This window comes from Limulus polyphemus, unplaced genomic scaffold (assembly GCF_000517525.1).
Source record: "Limulus polyphemus unplaced genomic scaffold, Limulus_polyphemus-2.1.2 Scaffold3071, whole genome shotgun sequence".
Taxonomy (NCBI): domain Eukaryota; kingdom Metazoa; phylum Arthropoda; class Merostomata; order Xiphosura; family Limulidae; genus Limulus; species Limulus polyphemus.
In genome coordinates, this window is record NW_013668681.1 from 105,453 (window position 1) to 127,551 (window position 22,099).

Consider the following 22,099-nt stretch of genomic DNA (forward strand, 5'->3'; position numbering starts at 1 on the left):
CTTACAGAGAACTTATGGCGGAGCTTGAGTTTGTGGTAAGAGGACGTGAACCCACGGATTCATTCTTTGATACTCTAATCAGTGAGCCACACTCGGCTTATGGAGATCTGAAGCTGGCGTGTAAAGCTTTCTGATGATCATCGTCTCTATACAGCTTCTCATACACGCTGTGATTCGCATAATTCTTGAAAGTTTTTAAGTTAAAGTTATTTTAATAATGTAGGGCTTTTAAACGAAAACTGTTTGTGTTTCAACAACTCTTTGTAGCAGCTTTTTGCCGTCTCCTACTGATCTCCAGCAGCAGCGACATCATCACGATGAATCATATACTACTAGGTTTTTCTGGGCTTGTATGGGTATCCTAATGGTTTAAGAATAAATGTGAACTACAATTTAGTATTTAATAAATTATGGTTTATAGCTAGTCTAAAAATTTAAATACTTCTTTTATGAATTATGTTTTAGAAAATATATGAAAAATTGTTACGTTTGTTGAGTCTGGCAGTTACTTTTGCTTTATTAAAACGATGCCTCAAAAGGTAATTACAAGTTAGTAATCAATAATAATTTTGACAAAATAATGATGTAAATTATTTTAGCTTGTTATATTAATTACGAACTGCAGGATTTTACACATTTGACAATTTGGCATTGTAGTGACACTAAGAAAAAATCTTATTCGTTGCAAGTTTATGAAAGATAGCAATATACTCTATACTTATGCGAACCTCTTTTTCTTATTTTTTAAGCTATAATAACTGGGTTTTACAGGAAATGGCGAAGCAAGTGATTCTAGCATACAACCACGGTTTCTTTCCATTATTCGTGTTCACGCATTACAATCTTTATTAACCAACGCTAGGGAACTGCGCATGCTCTGTATGTTTGCACAACGTCAGTGTATTGGTCGTAATTGAATGTAAAACCTTTTACGTTATCCAGAAGCTGTCTTCTAGATCAGATTGTTGTGTGTTTACAGAGAGGAACTGAGGTGGAGTAAATCAGTGAATTTTTTTTAATATTATTATTTGATCTCATTTTCAGAGTAGCAATGATGTGCCAGTCTCATAGACTGTTTTTCTTGTAACGATACTGATGTGCTGACAACCATGGTAAAATGTATGATATAAAACCAATAGTTTTCCACATTTTGGTTAGTAAGTCTTCGTATATTATTGCCTGTAATTAGAACTGTTATATATTTTAGTTAGATAGTTACAACGAAACCAAGAAATTAGCATAATAAAAAAGACAATAAAAAATATAAAAGCACTGTGTACCTCCATAATGTCTAACTTCTATGCGTTTCATGTATATGTATATATGGTTCTTATGATGTAAGATAAATGCTTAACTACTCCATTTTTATACCAGCAACATAAGGAAGATAAGATATGATTGCACTCTGTACCTAAGTTTTACCTAGAATACTTATTACGTGTCTTTGTAGAATTACATGCTTTGATAATTAATATTACTTGTTGACCTTTTTGAATTCATTGATTTCAGAATTGCGCGGTTATTGCTTCCGTTAGAACGACCTTCTATGATGTAAAAGTTTCGTAACTCTGTGTTTTGACCTTTATAGTGTCATAAGATAGCCAAGAGTACCTATACACAAAAATCTGATATGCGAAACTAACGAACTTAATGTTTTGTATGGTTAAGTTGACAGCATAAGTTATCTTTATCCTTATCTTTGTAAGATTACTTAAAAAGAAATCTGAGCACAAAACGTGATCAAACCATACAATTATAGCACATTGATAATAGTGTGATAAAATACAATAGTTAGTGCACTGATCTGAGTTTAGCGAAGACTTGTTCAGTCATTGTTTACTGAAAAGCGTAAGAACAAGAAATATAAATCCAATTAGTTAAAAATCCCCTGTACGATTACGTAGTCAAAATAGTTTCCGTAGAGACAGAAATTAGCTTTCTTTGAGTTTATACCGTATGCATTATTTAGTTTAACTTTAGTTGACTTATTTTAATTGTTGTTTGTTTTCCGCATCTTAGAGATCCAAATCGACATCCCAAGAAAAGTACCGCAACGGTGAAGCACCACAGCACCGTTTCGTGATAAACAAGTGAGTTTCACAATGGTTTTGAAGTAGCCTAAAAAAAATCACCTATACAATTCTTCTTTTAGACAAACGTTTCGCCTCCTGGTAAGAATATCGTATTCTTCTGTTATTTTTTGAGTGACGTTTGGTTATCAAATGCTTATGTTTATACTTGTTCATTCGTAAAGAAAATATTACTTGTTTTAGGATAGAAGACTTGTCCACGAATATGTTTTATCTATAGTCAATCTAGTAAAAGTAGGCTAGTTAATTTGCTCTCTGAAAAACAAAACTGCAGTCATGTCCGTTTTTGTTTCTTTTTTTAAGTTAAGCACAAAGCTACCCAATGGGCTATCTGTGCTCTGCTCACTACGGGTATCGAAACCCAGTTTCTAGCGTTGTAAGTCCGCAGACATACCGCTGTGTCACTGGGGGGGGGGGACGTAGTTACGTCCATTTTGTCAACGTTTTCTCGAAATTGCTACATTGAAATTAACATCTTTAGCTCATGATATTCGGGTTACTCACCTCCTTTGAAAATTTGATAACCATTCAATCATATTCGTGCTCTAATCTAATGGGACACGGCTATATGTCTATCCACTGTAAGGTATTATATGGTGCTCAGGTTCGTAAATGTACAATATACATCTTTTTTGTAGCTTTTAAAGCTTCCTTAAATCAGCCAACAAAACAATTTTAAAATGACAACACGACTTATATGTTTAGATGGTCTTGATCTCCCGGCGTACACGCAAAACCTAACCATAGCCTAAAGAGTAAATCAATAAATAAGTAAAATGTTTACTAAGGAACACATGCCCCATTTTCTTTGTTTTAAACACGAGCTCACTATTGTAGCTAGAACGTTGAGAATAACAGATATAGTATTCTCAGATGCACGGATTTTCTATAGGTAAGAGCAACATCCACTTTATCTAAAGGTTATGCAGAAAATGTTTTGAAGAGTCAATTTGAACTCTGACCTGACTGACTTAATACAAAAGACTGGACACAAGTTTTGAAGTAATACAGCTTAACTGATAAACAAAACACAGTTTAAACAACTGACCTTTTTTTTTGCAAGATGACAGAGTGCTTGCATATTATGTAAACGTGGAAATATTTTAAGGAGTTTTTTAGACTCTGTTCTAGGACTGAAAGAATCAACCCCGGTTTACATAATCAAATAGAGCCAAGTTTCCTTGCGTAGTGGACGTCATTTGTTTATTTCTTATTGAGAAATTTCTGTCTTTTGCTTATTCAAATATAATTCTTATCATTATTAGTACTAGTAGTAGTTGTTGTTATTTTTCCTAGTGCAAAGCTGCCTGCGCTCAGTCAACCGCATGGAATCGAACCCCAGATTTAAGCGTTGGAAATCGGCAAACTTATCACTGATCTACCAAAGAACTGTCGTTAGTAATAATTTTGTTTCCGGACGTATCTCGTTCAGCTCTGATTTTAATCTATTAAACAACAATGGTTCTTTTATATACGAAAACACTTATTGTCACGTCCGATGGTAAGAAGCTTAAACATACTGAGATGTATGACAATATCATATTCGACAAGCACGTGATCCCATGCACTTTATTATTCGTCACTAAATTTGTATGTACCATTATGCGTGTTTCTAACCATCTACAGGGTTATTGAACCTGCATACATATAATTAAATAGGACGTTTAAATTCATATATCATAAAAATGTTTAGATTTTTTGCATATTAAACTCTTTCTCTATACCCATAAAAGTATATTCTGTTTGCATGTTTAAAAACTAATCTTAAATCAACCTGTGAAACTAGTCTTAACCTGTGGATAAGTTCTATGAAAATTTTCCATAATATTTTTAGTATAGGTTTGTTTGTGTACGGTAATGTTACACTTGTATATTTTGGAATACTAAGTTTTAACTGTTTGACACTACATACCTTATCCAAATAATTATGCATGGTATTATTTATCATACTATTTTGGAACCATTTTTATTTAAAAACATTTTAACATTACTTAATTCTTTAAGAAAATGTTCATACCTGCTAGTTGTTTTTATAAGCATGATTGATTAATATTTTAACTAGATTTACTTTAAACAACTCTGCAATCCAACTGTTAAAATTAAAGTAAAAAAAAAGTATTTATAAACCTCTATTCGAGCATTGTTATTAGAAATAGCTAACATATTAGCATAAGTTTGAGGAATTCTCTACCTCCACCTGTCCCCCGGTGGGACATAGGTACGTCTTTGGATTTACAACGCTAATATCAGGGGTTCGATTTCCATCGGTTGACACAGCAGATAGCCAGTTGTGGCTTTGCTGTAAGACAACAAACACACTTTCTCTACTTCTACATTCCGTGGAAAATCCCAAAACTACGAAAGGATTTACGGATCTTGATATTGTGTAATTTTGCAAAATTGTTTGTTTTAGTTTTTGCACAAAGCTACGTAAAAAGCTATCTGGGCATATCCGTCCGTGATTTTGAAGTAATAGACTAGAGAGAAAACAGCTAGTCGATAACACCCACCGTCAACTCTTGGGCTACTCTTTTACCAACGAATAGTGGGAATGATAAGGGCGACAATGTTCGGTGACAGGATTTGATCCCGCAAGTTATAGATTATGAGACGAGTGTCATAACCATTAAACCATGCCAGACCAATTATGGAGTGTTAGTGTGGATAGTCCTCGAGTACCTTTGCGCAAAATTCAACACACAACATCAAAACATAGTGTACATGATGCTCCAAAATATTATGAAGTTATTCTTTTATCTAAAGTTGTAAATATTTTTTATTTCTGGTAGATTTATTTCTAGTTATTAATAAATACAAAGTAGTATTTCTTAAATGAACTAAGCTTATGTTATGGTTGTTAATTTGGTGCAGTAGTGTTTTATTGTGTTTTTAATTTCAGAGTTTGTATGATTGAGACAAACTACGTCTCTTCGCTATTACTAACGTAAGAAATTTCGAAGATCCAATCATAAAAATAACCACTTTTATATATTCTTTTAATATCTAATATAAATTATATAAAAAAATTGAAATATACACAGTTTCTGAAAAATATTTAAATTTTTCGTAAAACGTTGAGAAAAAAATAATTCATGGATTTATGCATTGTTATCAGCCGTGTTTGTTTTGTGGTAATATTTCACAGCTACCAATAAAAATTAGGAAATCAAACATATGTATGTATCACCAGCTAGAGAGCCAGATATAACTCAAATTGTTGAAAAACGATGTGCTATATTTTTAAAAAGTGATTTTTTTAGTATTCTCTTAAACGGTTTATTGAGTAAAATTCCCAAAAGAATCATCTTGCTATTACACCGATGATATTGCAATTTAAATTAAAATCACTTTGCAAATAACCGTAGCGTCGTGTCTGCTGAAAGCTTCTTCAAAACTAAAATGCTTTAAAATACTTAGTAAAACGGCGCGAAATCCTTTTGATGTGCTTGCGTCAATTTTCACCAAACCTGGTTAATATTTGCGCATGTCCATCTAAACGTTATATCCAACCATTTTTGACAAATTATCTAGGTAGACAGGCATTTAAAAATATGTTTTAACGATGTTTCACTTGTTTATTCTTAAATATTGCGTAATGGCTCACGAAAATTTTGCAATATTTAAGTTCAAGATATAGTTCTGGTTTATTTAGTTTGTTTTGGGTTTCTATGGCCCAAGGCCATATGTTACAGTTGATATTTTGCTGCTCTGTTTGCTAAGATTAGTTCTTTAAGCACTGGTTTATTGTACATTATTGTTGATATTTTGCTGCTCTGTTGGGTCAGGTCAGTTGTTTAGCCACTGGTTTATTGTACATTATTGTTGATATTCTTTCTTCCTTTCTGGCCAAGACTGGATGTTAAACCAAAACTTTACACACGATAGATATACACTGTTGCTGATAATTCTGCTTCCCTGGTGGTCAGTGTTAAATATCGAAATAGCTACTTCACACAGATTGATTGAATATATAAGTTACAAATGAGTGAGGCCGTGCGTACATGGCTAAGTGGCTACTACGCTGTGTTGCGGATCACAAGGTCCAAGGTTCGACTCCAGATATCCTTCTTAACACGCTCCGCACTTTCATTTGTTGAGGCGTTATAGCTCTGACAGTCATTTCTACCATTCGGTTAAGAGTAGGCGCGTAGGGAACGGGTGCTGGTGGGCAGTTGCCTTCTTTCAGGTGTACATTTCTAAATGTATGATGGCTATGCCTGAATCGTAGACTGCGATTCAGGGACCAAAATAATACTAACAAACGACCCTGTTTGTCTATTAATTGAGGCTCGGTATATCAGTTGACTGTGTGCTGTTGTTTAGTATTTCTTCTTGCCTGCTGGTCGATTTTCAAGATGAATCAAACGTCACGACATTGGTTGTGAAAGAGACAGATACGAAGAGCTATGCCAATATCATGTCAGTATTTTTTCTTATTATTATTAAAAGCTTCAGACCAAAAATAGGCTAACTATACAAATGACAACTGAAATACCTTTTAAAAAAGTTAAACTAACAAAGACAATTTAGTACAGCAAACTGACTAAAATACTCAATCTTATGAGTTAATACACCAAAACAATAAATTCTACATTGATTAGATTACTCTGAATGATGAGATGGATATTTCTACTGTTAACAATATTTTCAGACATAATTCTAACACTATCCCACAACTTTAGACATTGGAAGGTTAACGATGCAAAATAATCTTTAGATGTAATAATTATAACAGAATTATGAAACATATTAAAAGGGTTAACAAAACTTAGTGTAAAGAAAATGGAATGTGTTATTACTTAAAATACATAAGAACAGTTTGCCTTAAAATCTGCACAACTTAAACAACACCATTTGGTAGCCGATTCGGAGAATTATTCTTGTATTTTATCACAGATTCCTTAGATTCTCATCAACCTAAAATATATTTATATAGTTTTTCCGAACAAGAATGAGTGGTCAGTTAAAAGCGATTTCTCAACACTCTGAAGCTTTAAGTAGTTTGATATTAAAGATAATAGCTGTGTTTTGGTATCGTTAGAACTGCTCTAAAAATTTCGAACATTCCCAAAACTGCGCTTTGAAAATAGGTTTTCATTTACAAACTAGCTAAAATAACGGGTTTTTTTACAACTTTTTCGCATCCAGTGAAATACAAAATTGGTTTCGGCCCGAAATGAAGAATTGTGCTCAAACTGTAAAAATAAATTACATTTTTTTTAGAACGTCAACGCTGATTTTGGAAATTTTGAGGTAAAAATGTTAGCGAAGCTGGGGAAAAACAAGGAAATTGTAGAAAAGAAACGCTACTATTAGCATGTAAGTCTTTTTTCATCTTTGTAGTTGCGCAGTATTCAAGAAGAATTTCGATAAATGAAGAGAGTAAAAAGAATGCTGCTGGCTCTCCATAATTTGTTTGTTTGGTTGAAATACCTCAAAAGAAGGTGAGTCTTGTTCAAATTCAGAGGTTTTTTTTACTTCGTTGTTAGGTCACTTGCATGCTAGGATTCATTTCAAAAACTAGTTCATCTACAGGATGTATATATATATATTTCTCAGATGCAAAATGGCTATGGAGCATTTCAAAGCATAACATAAACAGAGAAACTTTGTTATAATGAATCAGGCAGTAAAGACACAGTAGAAACCAGGATTTAAAATTTACAAATGTTTTATTTCAAATTCGATGACGAGGAACCCACTTTGAGACTAATATTGGTTGGAGACGGTTTGAATGGGTAATGAAGAAAAACTTTAATATAAGTTTAACATAACATGTTCTATTTGTGGTTGAAATTGGAATTCAAATAAAACAAAACTTCCGCATATGCTTTCTATCTTAAAACCTGATACTTCGAGATGTTATTTATTTGCAATACAATAACACAAGTACGAGCTGACTAAGGGTGCATTATATATTTAATTTGTAAGGATACAAATATCATTATACCGAGAAAATGTTTTGGTATTATTACCTATATTATAGACTACTCGGTTGCAAAATAAAGCGCACAAATAGGGCAAAGAAGAAAAATTATAGTTCACTGAACTTAGTACGGCAACTCGTGGTTAAGCCCAAGTATCTATGACGACATATGATTTATTTACAAAATTTACCGAAAATCGATTTTTATTTTACGCATTTTATACAGAGATGAAAATTATGGTTAAAATGGTATCAAAACAACCTGGTAAAAATGTTTTCCATGTTTAATATTTGAACGATCGTAATATAAATGACTTCTAGCATACGTCACTGTACAGATACATAAAGTAAAAGTTGAATTTTCAAACGTGTGTATGTGGGTTTGTTAATAATAACATACTGAATCAGTTACTGTTTAGATACATAAAGTAAAAGTTGAATTTTCAAACGTGTGTATGTGGGTGTGTTAGTAATAACATACTGAATCAGTTACTGTTTAGATACATAAAGTAAAAGTTGAATTTTCAAACGTGTGTATGTGGGTTTGTTAATAATAACATACTGAATCAGTTAATGTTTAGATACATAAAGTAAAAGCTGAATTTTCAAACGTGTGTATGTGGGTGTGTTAATAATAACATACTGAATCAGTTACTATTTAGATACATAAAGTAAAAGTTGAATTTTCAAACGTGTGTATGTGGGTGTGTTAGTAATAACATACTGAATCAGTTACTGTTTAGATACATAAAGTAAAAGTTGAATTTTCAAACGTGTGTGTGTGGGTATGTTAATAATAACATACTGAATCAGTTACTGTTTAGATACATAAAGTAAAAGTTGAATTTTCAAACGTGTGTATGTGGGTTTGTTAATAATAACATACTGAATCAGTTACTGTTTAGATACATAAAGTAAAAGTTGAATTTTCAAACGTGTGTGTATGTGTGTTTGTTAATAATAACATACTGAATCAGTAAACTGTATTTATAATCAACTTAATCAACGTAATGCAATAAAATTAGATAAACTGTTATAAGTGACTTGATTAAATTAGTTACTAGATGTCACATCCACTTGTACGAGAATGGTCAAGTTAAGGAGGATAGGATGAGGACAGCTTGCAGAAATAAGAAGTTAAACTTTCAGACCTACTCGAAACATTTATACAGATTTATAGATGGTTTCACTAATAAACTAAACTAATGAAATCAGCACTGATAAACCAAGAAGACTTCCGTTAATAATGTAAGACACTTTGAAGAAAGACTTAAAGCGGATTATTAGTGAAACATATTTTTATGTTTTAAGTCTATAAGTGTATGTTGCAGGTCATTTTGATACCACTTTTTTACAATCGTGATATACTTACACTTCGCTTTTCCTTCAGTTTTATGAAGGTAAAGCTGTATTTATTTCTATCAGGAATTGAATCGTATCCATTTAAACATAAGATTTCAGTTTGTTGCTAAAATCAATAGCACAAGAGTTAGAACTAGGTTTTCCTTTCTACTGGCAGCATATTACTTCTTCCTTCGCTTTTTTGGGTTTATTCGTTCTCTCTCACGTCTCTCGATCTCCCTTTTTTTCCAGTTTAACTCCTGTCTTATATATTTCTTTCTCAAATCCACGCTGAATAAGTCCCTTTCTTTCTGACCTTGTACACCTGTTTTCCATTATTAGGATCATAACGCTCTATAATCACAGAGGGTCCTGTAATCTCCACTGTGGCTGAACAAGAAAAGCGGCACTGATTGTAATAATTTTTCATGACTTAGAGTGCTGTAACCTCATTCATTAGAGACTGACCAAGAACTGGCCAGTTTCTCACATTTCTCATCTACAACCGATGTTTCTTGCACCTAAATTTATAACAGTGTAGTTGCTGTTTTCTTTGTGCAAAACTACACAATGAGCTATCTTTACTCTGTCCACTGTCGAAACCTGGATTTTAGCGTTGTATGTCTGTAAACTTACCGCTGACCCACCAAACAGACTGTATAAATGTATTCTTTAACATATAGTGTGGATCACTGTTACAGTTTATAGTTGTAAAAGTATATATTAAATTCTGGAAAAGTTGTTTTTTTTTCAGTTAAGAACTGCTTTCCAGATTTCAATATAAAAGGCACAAACTGTCAGTTGGGTTTAATATTTTCTTTGTTTTAACAGATCAGATAATTTTTGGATTGCGAAATTCGAATAGTGTAACAAAATCTCTGGGTTAAACGTATGTCACGAAATAAAAAATCTTAATAAAATTTGGCTTGATAAGCTTGCTGCATAATCTTGAGAGCCTTATGAAGATTCTTAATTTTCAAAAATTCATTTCGCCTTCATATGTATACATAATATATTTATAGGATGTATTAATAAAAATCTTCATCTATAATAATAAGTTTTGCTCGTGAGCTTCTCCATATTTTGGCATTCATGCACTCGTCCACTTTCTCTGTTGCTAAGAGAACAGGATAATTGAAATTTCATGCTGGTTACTTTGTAATGAATGTTAACTGTATTAATCACGCGAAGTATGCATTATAATAATAACAAGGCTTGGCTTAAATGTTATTAGATATCCCGATTGTTATAATGTAAAGCATCCATGAATCTGTGTGTGTGTGTGCGTATATATATACACACACATGGATTTAGATTAAATTTTTCATATCAGCTGGACAATAAGTTGAGAAGGCTCGTATGTTAATTTTTTCATCAACTTAATTCGTAATATCACTTTAAAACTTAGTTTAAAATGAATATTTCTGTAGTTCAAGTTTCAATCGATTATTATCGGCTATTTCTACTAACTTTGTACCTATAAATTTAAAGCAAGCTGGTAAAGTTTAAAAAGAAAACTACCAAACAGTTTTTCTTTTAAAGAATGACAGGAAAGTGTATGGATATAGTTTTTTTTCTTTTGAGCAAAATTATTTTAGAAATTTTATAGCTCAAATGGGAAGAAGTAACAGGTCCCCCATTGGGTCAGTAGTAAACTTACAGACTTGCAATTCTTAAATTCGAGGTTCGATTTTCCCTGGTGGACAGAACTCATCCTTTTGTGTAGTTTTGTGCTAAAACGATATTGAAGTTTTTGTGAGTGAGGTTTGCTGGAAATGGATATTCAGTAAGTTAGTCGATGTTGCAAAATGTCTTAGAAAGAAAAATTGAACAAAATAGGCTTAGCTCTGTTTATTTACTTCTCTGTAAGTAACATAGATAATATAAACTTCCCAACTGTAAAGAACTTGTTCTGCAAACATTTCCGATATTTTCTGTAACAAACTCAAATTCTTCACAGCTACACTGTCAAAAACAAGGTACTGAATATATATATACGTTTTTCTTATTTTTGCCGGTCTGGCATGTCTTGGTGGTCAGCTTAATTTGACTGTGACTCCGAAGGGTCGTGTTTCGAAATCTATTGCCTCAAAAACACGCTTCGCACTTTGGAGGCATGAGTGTGTTATAAGAGATCGTCAACTCCCACAATTCGATCGGGCAAAAATAAACCAAGAGTTGGCGGTGTGTGCTGCTGACTAATCCTTCTCTCTAGTCTATCACCTCAAAATGAGTGACTGCTGTGCGCAGATAACCATTTTGTGGCTTTGCGCGAAATTCTGAAACATATCTTCACAATAATGCTTTGCCACTTGGACTTAAACTTCATTTTAGTCAACCTAAGTTACATAGTTTTTGATCTACAAATAGCCCGCAAACTGTACAGTTGTTTCAGGTTTCTAGTCCGATCAACTCTGTGTGGTTTCTATAAGGAAAGAGATTTGAAATCAAAAGCCATGTATCATTTTCGCACGCAACTGTATCATTAATGTGAATTGATTGACGTTTCCAACATCCGCATATACATACAATAACAGTGAATGTCATCATGCTTTGAATATCCACTCATGAAACTTAGCACCACACCGTAATCACAGTACTGCATGATTCTCTGCACTAAAATATGCTAAACGCAGTGTTCTATCAGAGGACAGGATTTTGTACACTCAGCTAAAGGAGTATAACATAAAGTTGAAATAGGCAGCAACTGCCTAGTTTAGTGATATTTGAAAACAAAATCTTGGAGGATTGACTAATCTAAAAAAGTAGTTCAGATGGAAAGGATAAAATTTCGAAAGAATTCCGCACCAATCCAATTATCGACAATTGTTTTAGTCTTAAATCTTTCAGGCCTCTAAGAGGCCTGAAAGATAACCGGGGGTGCTCAGAAACGGATGTTTCTCTTCACTCCGGATTTCTGCACTGTCGTCGTCGAGGTAGGTATTTTGGTTTAAAATAAGGGGTGTTCAGAAATTTGGATTTCTCTTTGCCCTGCTCTGGGCTGATTAATTTTCTATTTATTTTTGGACTTCCTGAAATTGTTTTAGTGATTTCTTGGAGAGAATGATCATTTTCTGGCTTACCACCTCAAGTAGTTTTTGAAAGGGTTTATATAGTATCTATGATTATTAGAGTAGACGTGACGTGATTGGTTGGAGATTATTTTAAAGTGGTTGGTGGAAGAGTCACGATTCGATCAATGATAGATTTACAAGCCTGAGTCTCTGTTTAATGTTAGATTTATCGTGTTGATGAAGGAAGGGACTTTGATTTTTTTCCTTCTGTAATTGTTCCAGTCTATATTTTTTATGTCCAGTCCACAGGGCATGTTCTACCAGGGTAGGATTCTTCAATCTTGTGCAGCCTTTATGTTCTTTAATTCTTGCCCCAAAGTATCTTCCAATTTCTCCGATGTAGGTCTGTTTACAGGAACATGATATTTTTGAAATGACATCTTTGTGTTTTTTGCCGGTTGTTCTTTCCTTAGTTTTGACAAAGATAGATTTGAGTGTTCTGTAAGGTTTCCATCGGACATCACTAGTGAACGTTTTGGCTACTCACTTGATTTTTCTCGCTTGGGTTTTGCGTATACGAGAGGTAAACACATGGAACTCAACCATAATTATATGTCCGAAGTTTGCTCTTACCATATAATTATACAGTTGACTTCACGACTATCTCTTCATTCTACATAAAAAAAGAAAACATTCCACCTACGCCTCAGATTACATAACTTACTGCATTCGATGCAAAATATTATACAGATAAGACCATAAGGATGTTGAGTAACATGTTTAGAGGACATCTTTGACTTGTTGGCAGCGGTGCCTCTGATCACCCAGCCTCTAAACCTTACAACTCTTTAGATCACAATAAGATAAATGACACGGCTTACGTGGGCTTCAATATAACTTCCATAACAACTCTCAGCGTGGAAGCTTGGAGCACAGACTGAAAGTTAAACTCAATTCACCTCATGGCCTGAACGAGTTTTTTAACTATGTCGATATAAGGAATTTAAAACTTTATTCTCTATTCTATTTCAGTCTCCTATTTTGACAACCCACGATTCTGTTTTAAATACTAATAATGACTAATTCTGTATTTCTTTTATTACAAAATCTTCTCCCAACAAAAAAAAACAAACTAAAATTATTTTGAAATCATTAAATTTTATGACGATTACATTTCTACGGTGTGACCGTTCGTTTCCAGCCTGGCAGCATGATTATAAAAAAATTATAATTATCATAAGATACTAGTATTAGATCTATTACATTTTTTGACACTATGTTTTTTATCTAGCTAACCCCTTATGGATTTTCAAGAATGTATGGTGGAGATAATTTGGTTGGAATACTATTATTATACATTCTTCTAATGCTTGAAAATCCCTGAGAATCAGATAAAGAATGTAGTATTGGTTGTTTTTCTATTAATTGTGTGAGTGTGTATGATATTAGAAAAGTTGAAATTCGATTTACAGTTGGGTTAGATTTAAGAACTTTAGCGAAAATTAATGTTTAATATTTCAAATGTTTACACTTTAGAAATAACCCACTATGTATGATTTATTCAATACGTTTGTGACCCTTATGTCAGTCCAAAAATAATTCAATAAAAACATGCTTTTCAACAAAATATCACACTCATTATATGCACACACTGGTAGCTTTAATGTTTACATTTATGTTTAACAAGACTAGCATTTTTTTATTAAATGAGAGACCAACGTGTCACTTTGTAATATGAGCTTAAAGTAAGCCTAACTTAATCGAAATATATGATATGCCTTCTAATGCTTATTTAATATAATCATATTCAGAAGCTTTTATGAAACAAACCAATGTGTAATTTATGCGATGTGCTACTTTGTATAAAAATGTGGATTTACTCATTCAACTTCATTGATTTAACAGCGCCCCATTTTTCACTTGTACAAGTCCAGTACGTGTGTGGGTATATATATATACATAACGTTTTATATTCTGATCTACAATGGTCAGTCTATTATCATGATTATCTAGATAGCTGTTGTACTTAATAAAGTAGTAGTAGTCACAGCACGCCACATTATATATTTCCCATATAAACTATTGGTTTCACAATTTCATTTTTATTTCTTTTAATATGTAGTATTAAAAAAACTCACTCTACTTATACCCTCCAAAATTATTTAACTATGTAGGCTACAAACGCAAGAAAAAAAATTGTTTGTTTATCAAACATTTTGTTGTAAATAACAAGTTTAACAGTTGTTAATCCAGTGCAGTCTTTCACTGATTTTTACAAAAAATTAAACAATTTGAGGTCCTTAATTGAAATACTGTAGATATATTGATATTTCTCGACTATTTGAAGATCACCGAATATATATATGTAGATATATATACCCACAAAGTTCACCTCAAATTGCTTAAACATAGAATAAACAGTCTTGCTAAAATGTTTGGGTTATAGCTTTATAGCTGCTTCACATAGAGCTTATAATGTGGCTATCTCTGTCTTTGAGTATGTGTGAAAAGTGGGACCACATAAAACCTATAGTGAAACAAGAAATCCAGAACAGACTTATAACCAAATGCATCAAGTAAGATTGTTTTTTTATCTACACATATAAATATTAGTTTATTTTAATGACTTTTTTCGTTTTCAAAATTACCAAAGTTCTTTACACATAAGCCTAAAACATCCAGTTTTAAGCACTTCAACTATATTCAATAACTCAAAACCAAACACGAAAGAGATCTCACAGTTGGAATTGAAATTAAATTCAGAATAGATGGGTAAATAAATATGTGTGAAAAAAATGGATACAGTAGTTATGTGTGTTATATTAAAACTATTTCAGAGCCTCACCACGTCGCTAGAGCCCATGTTGCCACGTCCAGTCATTCGCTATCTGTTGGCTGTACATCTTGACAATAACCCTGTAACGTAGTTTCCCTCGTAAGGCTGTCATTTCAAATTTACACCATTACTCTCTGCTTGCTTTCCCTAAAACTTCTATAATTTACGAGAATGATGGTTTCCAAGCTCCTGTTTTAACATTCCGATCACACAGAAATCAGTTGGTGCTACGTCTGGAAAATTGACCGGTATGTCTTCGTATGGAATAGCATTAATATCCGTTTCATTCTCCAGCTGCTTTAGGTATGCAACGGCTAACACGTATATCCTGGAACTTACTTGTGTCGTTTTTTCCAGACAAAGATTCTTCTTGATTATGCTGCTTACTCTTGTCTGGCACACGTAAGCAGTCAGTCTTTGACACTGACATTTGTGTCCATGAATTCTCACCTGTTACAACATTTTGCTAAACACGGTTGGGGTACGGCTTTTTTCAGGTCTCTTTTCGATGGTCCTGATGCCCCAAGTTGATCCAGATTCTTTTGTTTTCCTATATCATTAAGCACAAGAGATATCCCATTCTTAAATTCTAAATCCCCTATCTAAACTCACCTTAATGACCTGCGTATATGAATATTTTGTGTCGGAAAAGGCTGTTTTATTCCCGTCCTAAAAAGTGATCACTTTTCGCTACCATCACATTACCTACGAAACATGTAACAATGTCAAGATATACTTCTATTACATTCTATCCCATCGTGACTATATAGTAAATTCAAAATAGTTTTAAGATAACGTACTCAAACCTTTGTACATGTATGTGTAAGTATCAAAATTACCTGTTCCAACTTTCTTCTCTGTAATTGGTAGCACAACCATAGCGTCATATTCTCACACGGTTTTAACATACATTGCTCGAAACGTGCATCTTTGAAGCACACGACCACTCGTAGGTGTATTCCGATCATCTTTTCAATTATAATAATATATCTTTTTTTGAAATTTTGTGAATATTTTGAAATGAAACGCACGTGCAGTAAGAGACAGACTTTTACTTGAACAACGTAACATAAAAAAGCGTTAAAGAAATTTCTTAGTTGATTGTACTCATTAAGTTGCGTCCAGGGAGCCTATAAAAGCTCTCCTTCTCAGGTAATCCCTTACATCGATCGTCTGTTTTATCGCGTTGTGTGGTATAAGTGCAACCCGTTTTGAGTTAGACTGTTAGCCGAGTCGATGAGGTTAATCAGTGCATGAACCATCGGCAGTGTACTCTTACTTTGAATAGTTAGAGGGGGAAAAGAAGAATGCTGCTTTTTCGTGAGTCGTTTAATAAGTTTCGCTTTTCTTTTAATTGATATGATTACAAATGAAATTTCAACTCATTAACTTTGTTAATAAAGTTATAAAGATAGGCGCTAAAGATTGCAATATTACTGTATAATGTATGAAGCAAAACAATTGATATATATAAAAAACGATATAGTTCAGTATTAGAAATAGAGGTCAAAGCCCGAAGAAGGAAATAAAAAATGAGGAACCATGTCTCGTGACATCAGATCTTCTAAAAGATACCCATTGGAAGATTAAAAAAAAAGCCACGTACAAAACGATTATTTTTATGTAAATGTGTTTATGTATATAATAGTTACCACATGAAAAATTTAAAGTTTACGCTTGAAGTAGCCATCATTTACGTGTTTTGATTAAACTTATTTAAACATACAACTTCAGAACTAGTAGTTCTTCGGATCTTAATTTGGACTTTAACTGTCTGTAATTAACATGACAGTGCAATCAAATTAAACTTGATTTTATTTTACTACGTACTTTAAATGTTGGTTTCTTTTATTTGTTATTAAACAAACAGCTGCAAAATGGACTATTTATGTTGTACCAACCGCATGAATCGAACTCCGAATTTTAGCATTCTAAACCCTTATCAAGTCTACCGTTGAGCTATCGGGGTTTTGTTAACCGGTTTATATATATATATATATATCATACACTGCTCGTCACGTGAATGAAGGGGTGACTGTTTTCTTTTGTTGTTTTTTAACACATAATTATCTCTTCTCTAAGTAGAGAAACCACTGTTCATGAATGTTAATTATTCTGACGCCATCTGTGCTCAAACTGCATTGTTCAATAAGTAAACAAACTATCATTTGTTCAGCTGGAATGGTTCTCACGATGCATATAACACTTACAATCCATAATTCCAGTTCGTTGGTTAATGATTATAGTAATGCTTGTATTTACAAGATAGTGAAATGTTAAGCAGTGAAAACAAACAAACAAACATTACAAACTGAACTCCACGTGCATACAACGATTCGAGATCTAAAGAACAAGTAATGAGAGGATTGTTAACAAAGAATAGCCTACAACTGTTTCATAAGAATACTTTAATAAAAATTACATCAATTCAGAATCACTGTTCATCTAAATTGATCATATCCTTCAAAATCATTTTAATAACTTCAACACATTCCGAAGAAACATTTTACAAAAACTTTCGATCAACTTTCATCATGTAGGGAGGTTATATTAAAGCGACACTACTTTATCATGTAGGGATGGTAAATTAGAAAGACACTATTTCATCATGTAGGGAGGTTAAATTAGAAAGACACTACTTCATCATGTAGGGATGGTAAATTAAAACAACACTTTTTAATAATGTAGGGAGGTTATATTAATTTAAAACGACTCTATTCCATAATTTAGGGAGGTTGAAATTAAAGTGACACTATTTCATAATTTATTAAGGTTAAATTAAAGCTTACCTACTGGTTAGCGGTTTAATATGAATCCGTGCATTTATTCAAACTGATTAATGATAAATATGACTATCAGTTTATCTAGGTTATGTCTTTTATCTTTATATCTCCTTCCAAGCCTATTTACTTTGTAACAATCGCTCTGTCTCATATATTTATCTATCAGCCTAGTTATCTATTTAGTAATTTCTGTAACGGACAGACTTTACAGGTAAATCAACAACACATCTCGAGCAACAGCTTACTGTACGCTTGTAAATAAGGAGTAACCTTTTATTACTCCAACGTAACTGTACGTTGTTGACTGTTATTTATCAACGTTTTGTTTCACCTTTCATATAAGTACTCTCTTTTCCTGAAAAATACACAAAAAATTCCTGCTGTATATATATATATATATAAAGGTTACCTAAGAATAAATTCATACTTTTTATTTGCAATTTAGCACCATTATAAATTATCAATAATACAATAACACAAGGTTATTCTTAACACTCGTAAGACTAATTAAGCACAATCCGGGTGAACTAGACCTTCTTGTGGTTTGATCACGTTACCTGGTTAGTATTTTTTCAAGACTAGTAGTTCAAGTCACACGTAACATTACAGACGTAGTTCACTTGCCTCTCAGACGGAAAACTGAGTCTCATCCGCGTTTAATGAAAAACTATTGAGCGTGTTTTTGACGTCACGTTCAACAGATATTTAGACTGAAGAATCAAGCAGTCGAACGTTATCACTTTCCATGTGTACTAAGTACACGCAAGTGAAACGTAAGGCCGGGCGTGGCCTATTAATTAGCATGTTGGACTGTGAATCCGAAAGTTCGTGGTTTGCGTAACGTTGCCTCGACAGTAAGCTCACTTTGTTTGCTGTCCTTAGTATGCTGAACAAAAACTACTTACTGTATCTAGGGTTTGATATAATATACACAATTCTATATTACATTCAGTACATCTATATATATTTCTATCTATGCTTTCTCATATGCATGTCTTGTGATTTGTCGAATACATCACGATTTGAATTCGGGAAAACAGAATTCTGCCATTAAAAAAATCAACATTTAGTGTGTAACCCAACAGCATCGTAAGTGTGTGAATAATAGGATTCGATTGGTTTTAAAAATCCAAACACAGTGTAGTTAACCCTGAAACCTCGTAAATTTGTGGATTCAGCCAGTTAAGAAAACACAAACACAGAAAAATTCACTTATTAACTATGTAAATATTTTGAGCACGAGTTTAAGTTGATTAATAATAAAAACAGAAAGCATGCCAACAGTTAGCGTTTTGAATATACAGAAAAACATTACTTATCCGGCTCATAATATAGAGAACATAACGCAACAATGATTCAAATATTTGGACCACAAGATTCGGTTGGGTAACAATATAAGCACAAAATAGCAACCCAATCAGAATTCAGTTGACTAACAAAACGAACTGTAAATAGCGTATCACCCACTAATGATTTGTTTGTTTGTTTCATCTTAAAGCCACGCAATGGGCTATCTGAGCTCTGCCCGCCGCTGGGAATCAAGCCCCGGATTTGAGATTTGGAAGTCCATGAAGTTACCACGGACTTACTGGGGAACACCAGTAATTTAAAATTATAAGTAAGAATAGGTCAGACAGATGAACATTCTCAGCCTGTTTAATAACGGACTTAATAATATGAACTTTCTCATCTTGTTTAATAACGAATTCAATAAGGTGAGCTTTTTTCAGCCTTTTGAATGACAAATTTAATAAGGTGAGCATTCTCAGCCTGTTTAATGGATTTAATACGGTGAACTTTCTCAACCTGTTTAACGGATTTAATAAGGTGAATTTTTTCCGCCTGTTTAATATATCGAAGACAGTGTTGGAAATCTGAAATCTTATATAGCTGTTCCTTAGAGGCTGCCTAGTATAGATGTGTGGACAGAACTATAAAAGACAGGAATGTACTCCTGATATTGGTATTTTCACTGAACGATACTTTATGCGTACTTGGGCTAAACGACCAGGATCCTAAGTTTGAACTACTGATCAGAGAAAAGGTAACCAGTCAGCAGCACCTGCCGTCACAAGGCTAGTTTTGTCCGGCTCTGAGCCGAATAAAGAGATTCACTGTTACTTCTATAACGCACCTACATCCGAAAGTAAAGAAAGTATTTATCGGCAATGCGGCGAGAACTTTAGACTTTCGGATTCGCAGCCATGCGTGTTTCATTCAGTAATGCGTGATACATGATATCAAAATGTATTAAGGGCATGCTGAGTGTAGCTAAAATTGATGTATTCGAATCTATAAAGACAAGTTTTACATCTTAATTGTTCAAATAATCACTGAACCCAAATATTCTCACTATATAAATGGCCTATATAGTATTCGTGTGAAATATAAAGTGAGAATTTCAAAAAACTTCGCAGATTAAAAAAAAAAGTTTTTATTTTCCTCAATAAGCATTTGTTTATAAAATAATTCTTCAACACATCTAGTTTTTCAAGAATTATTGCTCACGCCAGAAGGTTAGGGCTTAGATTTTAGAGCCACGGTATTATTATGTGAACAGTCAGTCTTATCACTGCTTTAAAATCATAGAAAAACATAGTACTTTCAGAGTGAAGCAGTCAAAGATTAGAGTTTCACTAACCTAATGAATTAGCCATTACCCAAGGCTTAATATCAAATATGTATTCCACTGTCCTGACAGTTGTCGATGTAAAACACTAAATGCAATCAAAACAATTCCTTCTTTCAGTTTTCATTTGACTATTATCAAACAATAAGGATTTTTTTGCGTTGTTTATTACTTTTTGTTTTCTTAGGCGCTGTATTTCAACTACAGCTGTTTCCTAGTGTCACAAAGTTCTACTCTGCTTCTCCGAACTTCATGGTTCAATTCCTTTCTCGCTACTACAGGACCACTTCTGCTAGTGGCGGTCTCTCGTGGACCGGAAAGAAAGGACAAAGGTTTACCGTAACTAGACTGAAAATGAAGCAGAGATGTATAAAAGGTGAGCCAAAATAGGTGGGAATATATTTTTTAAATAGTTTTCTCCAGTTGATAATAATGTTAACGTGTGTCAGAATTATAATATATATGAATATACAACATGTTAATTTCAACAGAAGTTTCCACCTTATGAATGCTTAGTAGATGCTGTATTTCATGGTACAACATCACACGTGAGATGAAATTATTAGGCGATTCCATGAATACATATAGTTATTAATTATTCCACGCAACATGCTTGTTCACAAGGGTTAGCAGAAAAGTATGTCAATGTAAGTTCTGAAGATTTGAACTGAATACTGATGTACGACACAAAAATTGAGTATTTTATGGTATTTCAGTTGTTCCATATTAACTGCCTCGCCCCTTGCTGGAAACTGATATGCTCGAGTTAAATGTGCCTGCATGTGCACCACGCGTGCTTTCTATGAAAACTAAGTACGGGGCTCGTTCCGTACTATACAACTACAGTTGATTGTTGGAGGTTGTGACTTTTTTTTTTTTTTTTTACTTTTATGATGAATTCATAGAATTGGTTACGAAATAAAAACGTTGAAAGACTGAATAAAAAATTTCAATTTGTGCATGATAGAAGATCAGTATTATGAAGGGAGATCAGATAAAAAATTTGAAAACTATATAAAGAAAAGCATATATATATATACACATACAGTCTTAATTTAAGAAACGTTAAATCACGAGGCAGTCATTTTATAAACAAGTTAAACGCCTATATCTTATCTTTTCAAAGAAAAAAAATATACATATGTTTTAAATTAAATAAGTATTACTTGTTTTATAATAATGCATGAAACCAAACTGGCTCTGACATCTCTTTCACATGCCTGTAGACATGTCTGTGGGAGAAAGCTCACCGATTCCACTGAAACCTACACTGGCTAGAACAGTATCTGCAAAGCGTCGTCACCAGTGGCTGGCCCGACCTCGAACCCCACAGAAGACAACCTCCGTTTTGAGTTCTCTGTGGAGTTCGGGAAAGTCACGACAAGGTGTATGGAGCCGAGCGGCAGAACTAACTGATGATTCTGATGTTGAAGAAGTAGAGGAACTGATGGTGAGAACGAGTTTAAAATACGTAGCTAAT

At 33.3% G+C, this 22,099-nt stretch overlaps 1 protein-coding gene across 3 annotated transcripts in view; it reads left to right on the plus strand.

Annotated features, from left to right (window-relative positions):
• Window positions 1-945: 945 nt before the first annotated feature.
• LOC111088070 overlaps window positions 946-22,099 on the plus strand; it is a 31,704-nt gene continuing 10,550 nt past the window's right edge. Inside the window, exons 1-4 of one of the 3 annotated variants that reach the window (XM_022396944.1) lie at window positions 946-991; window positions 2,020-2,090; window positions 20,807-20,995; window positions 21,846-22,069. In XM_022396944.1, coding sequence (XP_022252652.1) covers window positions 20,872-20,995; window positions 21,846-22,069 — 348 coding nt within the window. In that variant the 5' untranslated portion in view covers window positions 946-991; window positions 2,020-2,090; window positions 20,807-20,871. Of the gene's footprint in view, window positions 992-1,026; window positions 1,154-1,800; window positions 1,849-2,019; window positions 2,091-20,806; window positions 20,996-21,845; window positions 22,070-22,099 lie in introns of those variants that run through there. The other 2 variants (XM_022396943.1, XM_022396946.1) reach the window with 2 other exon arrangements.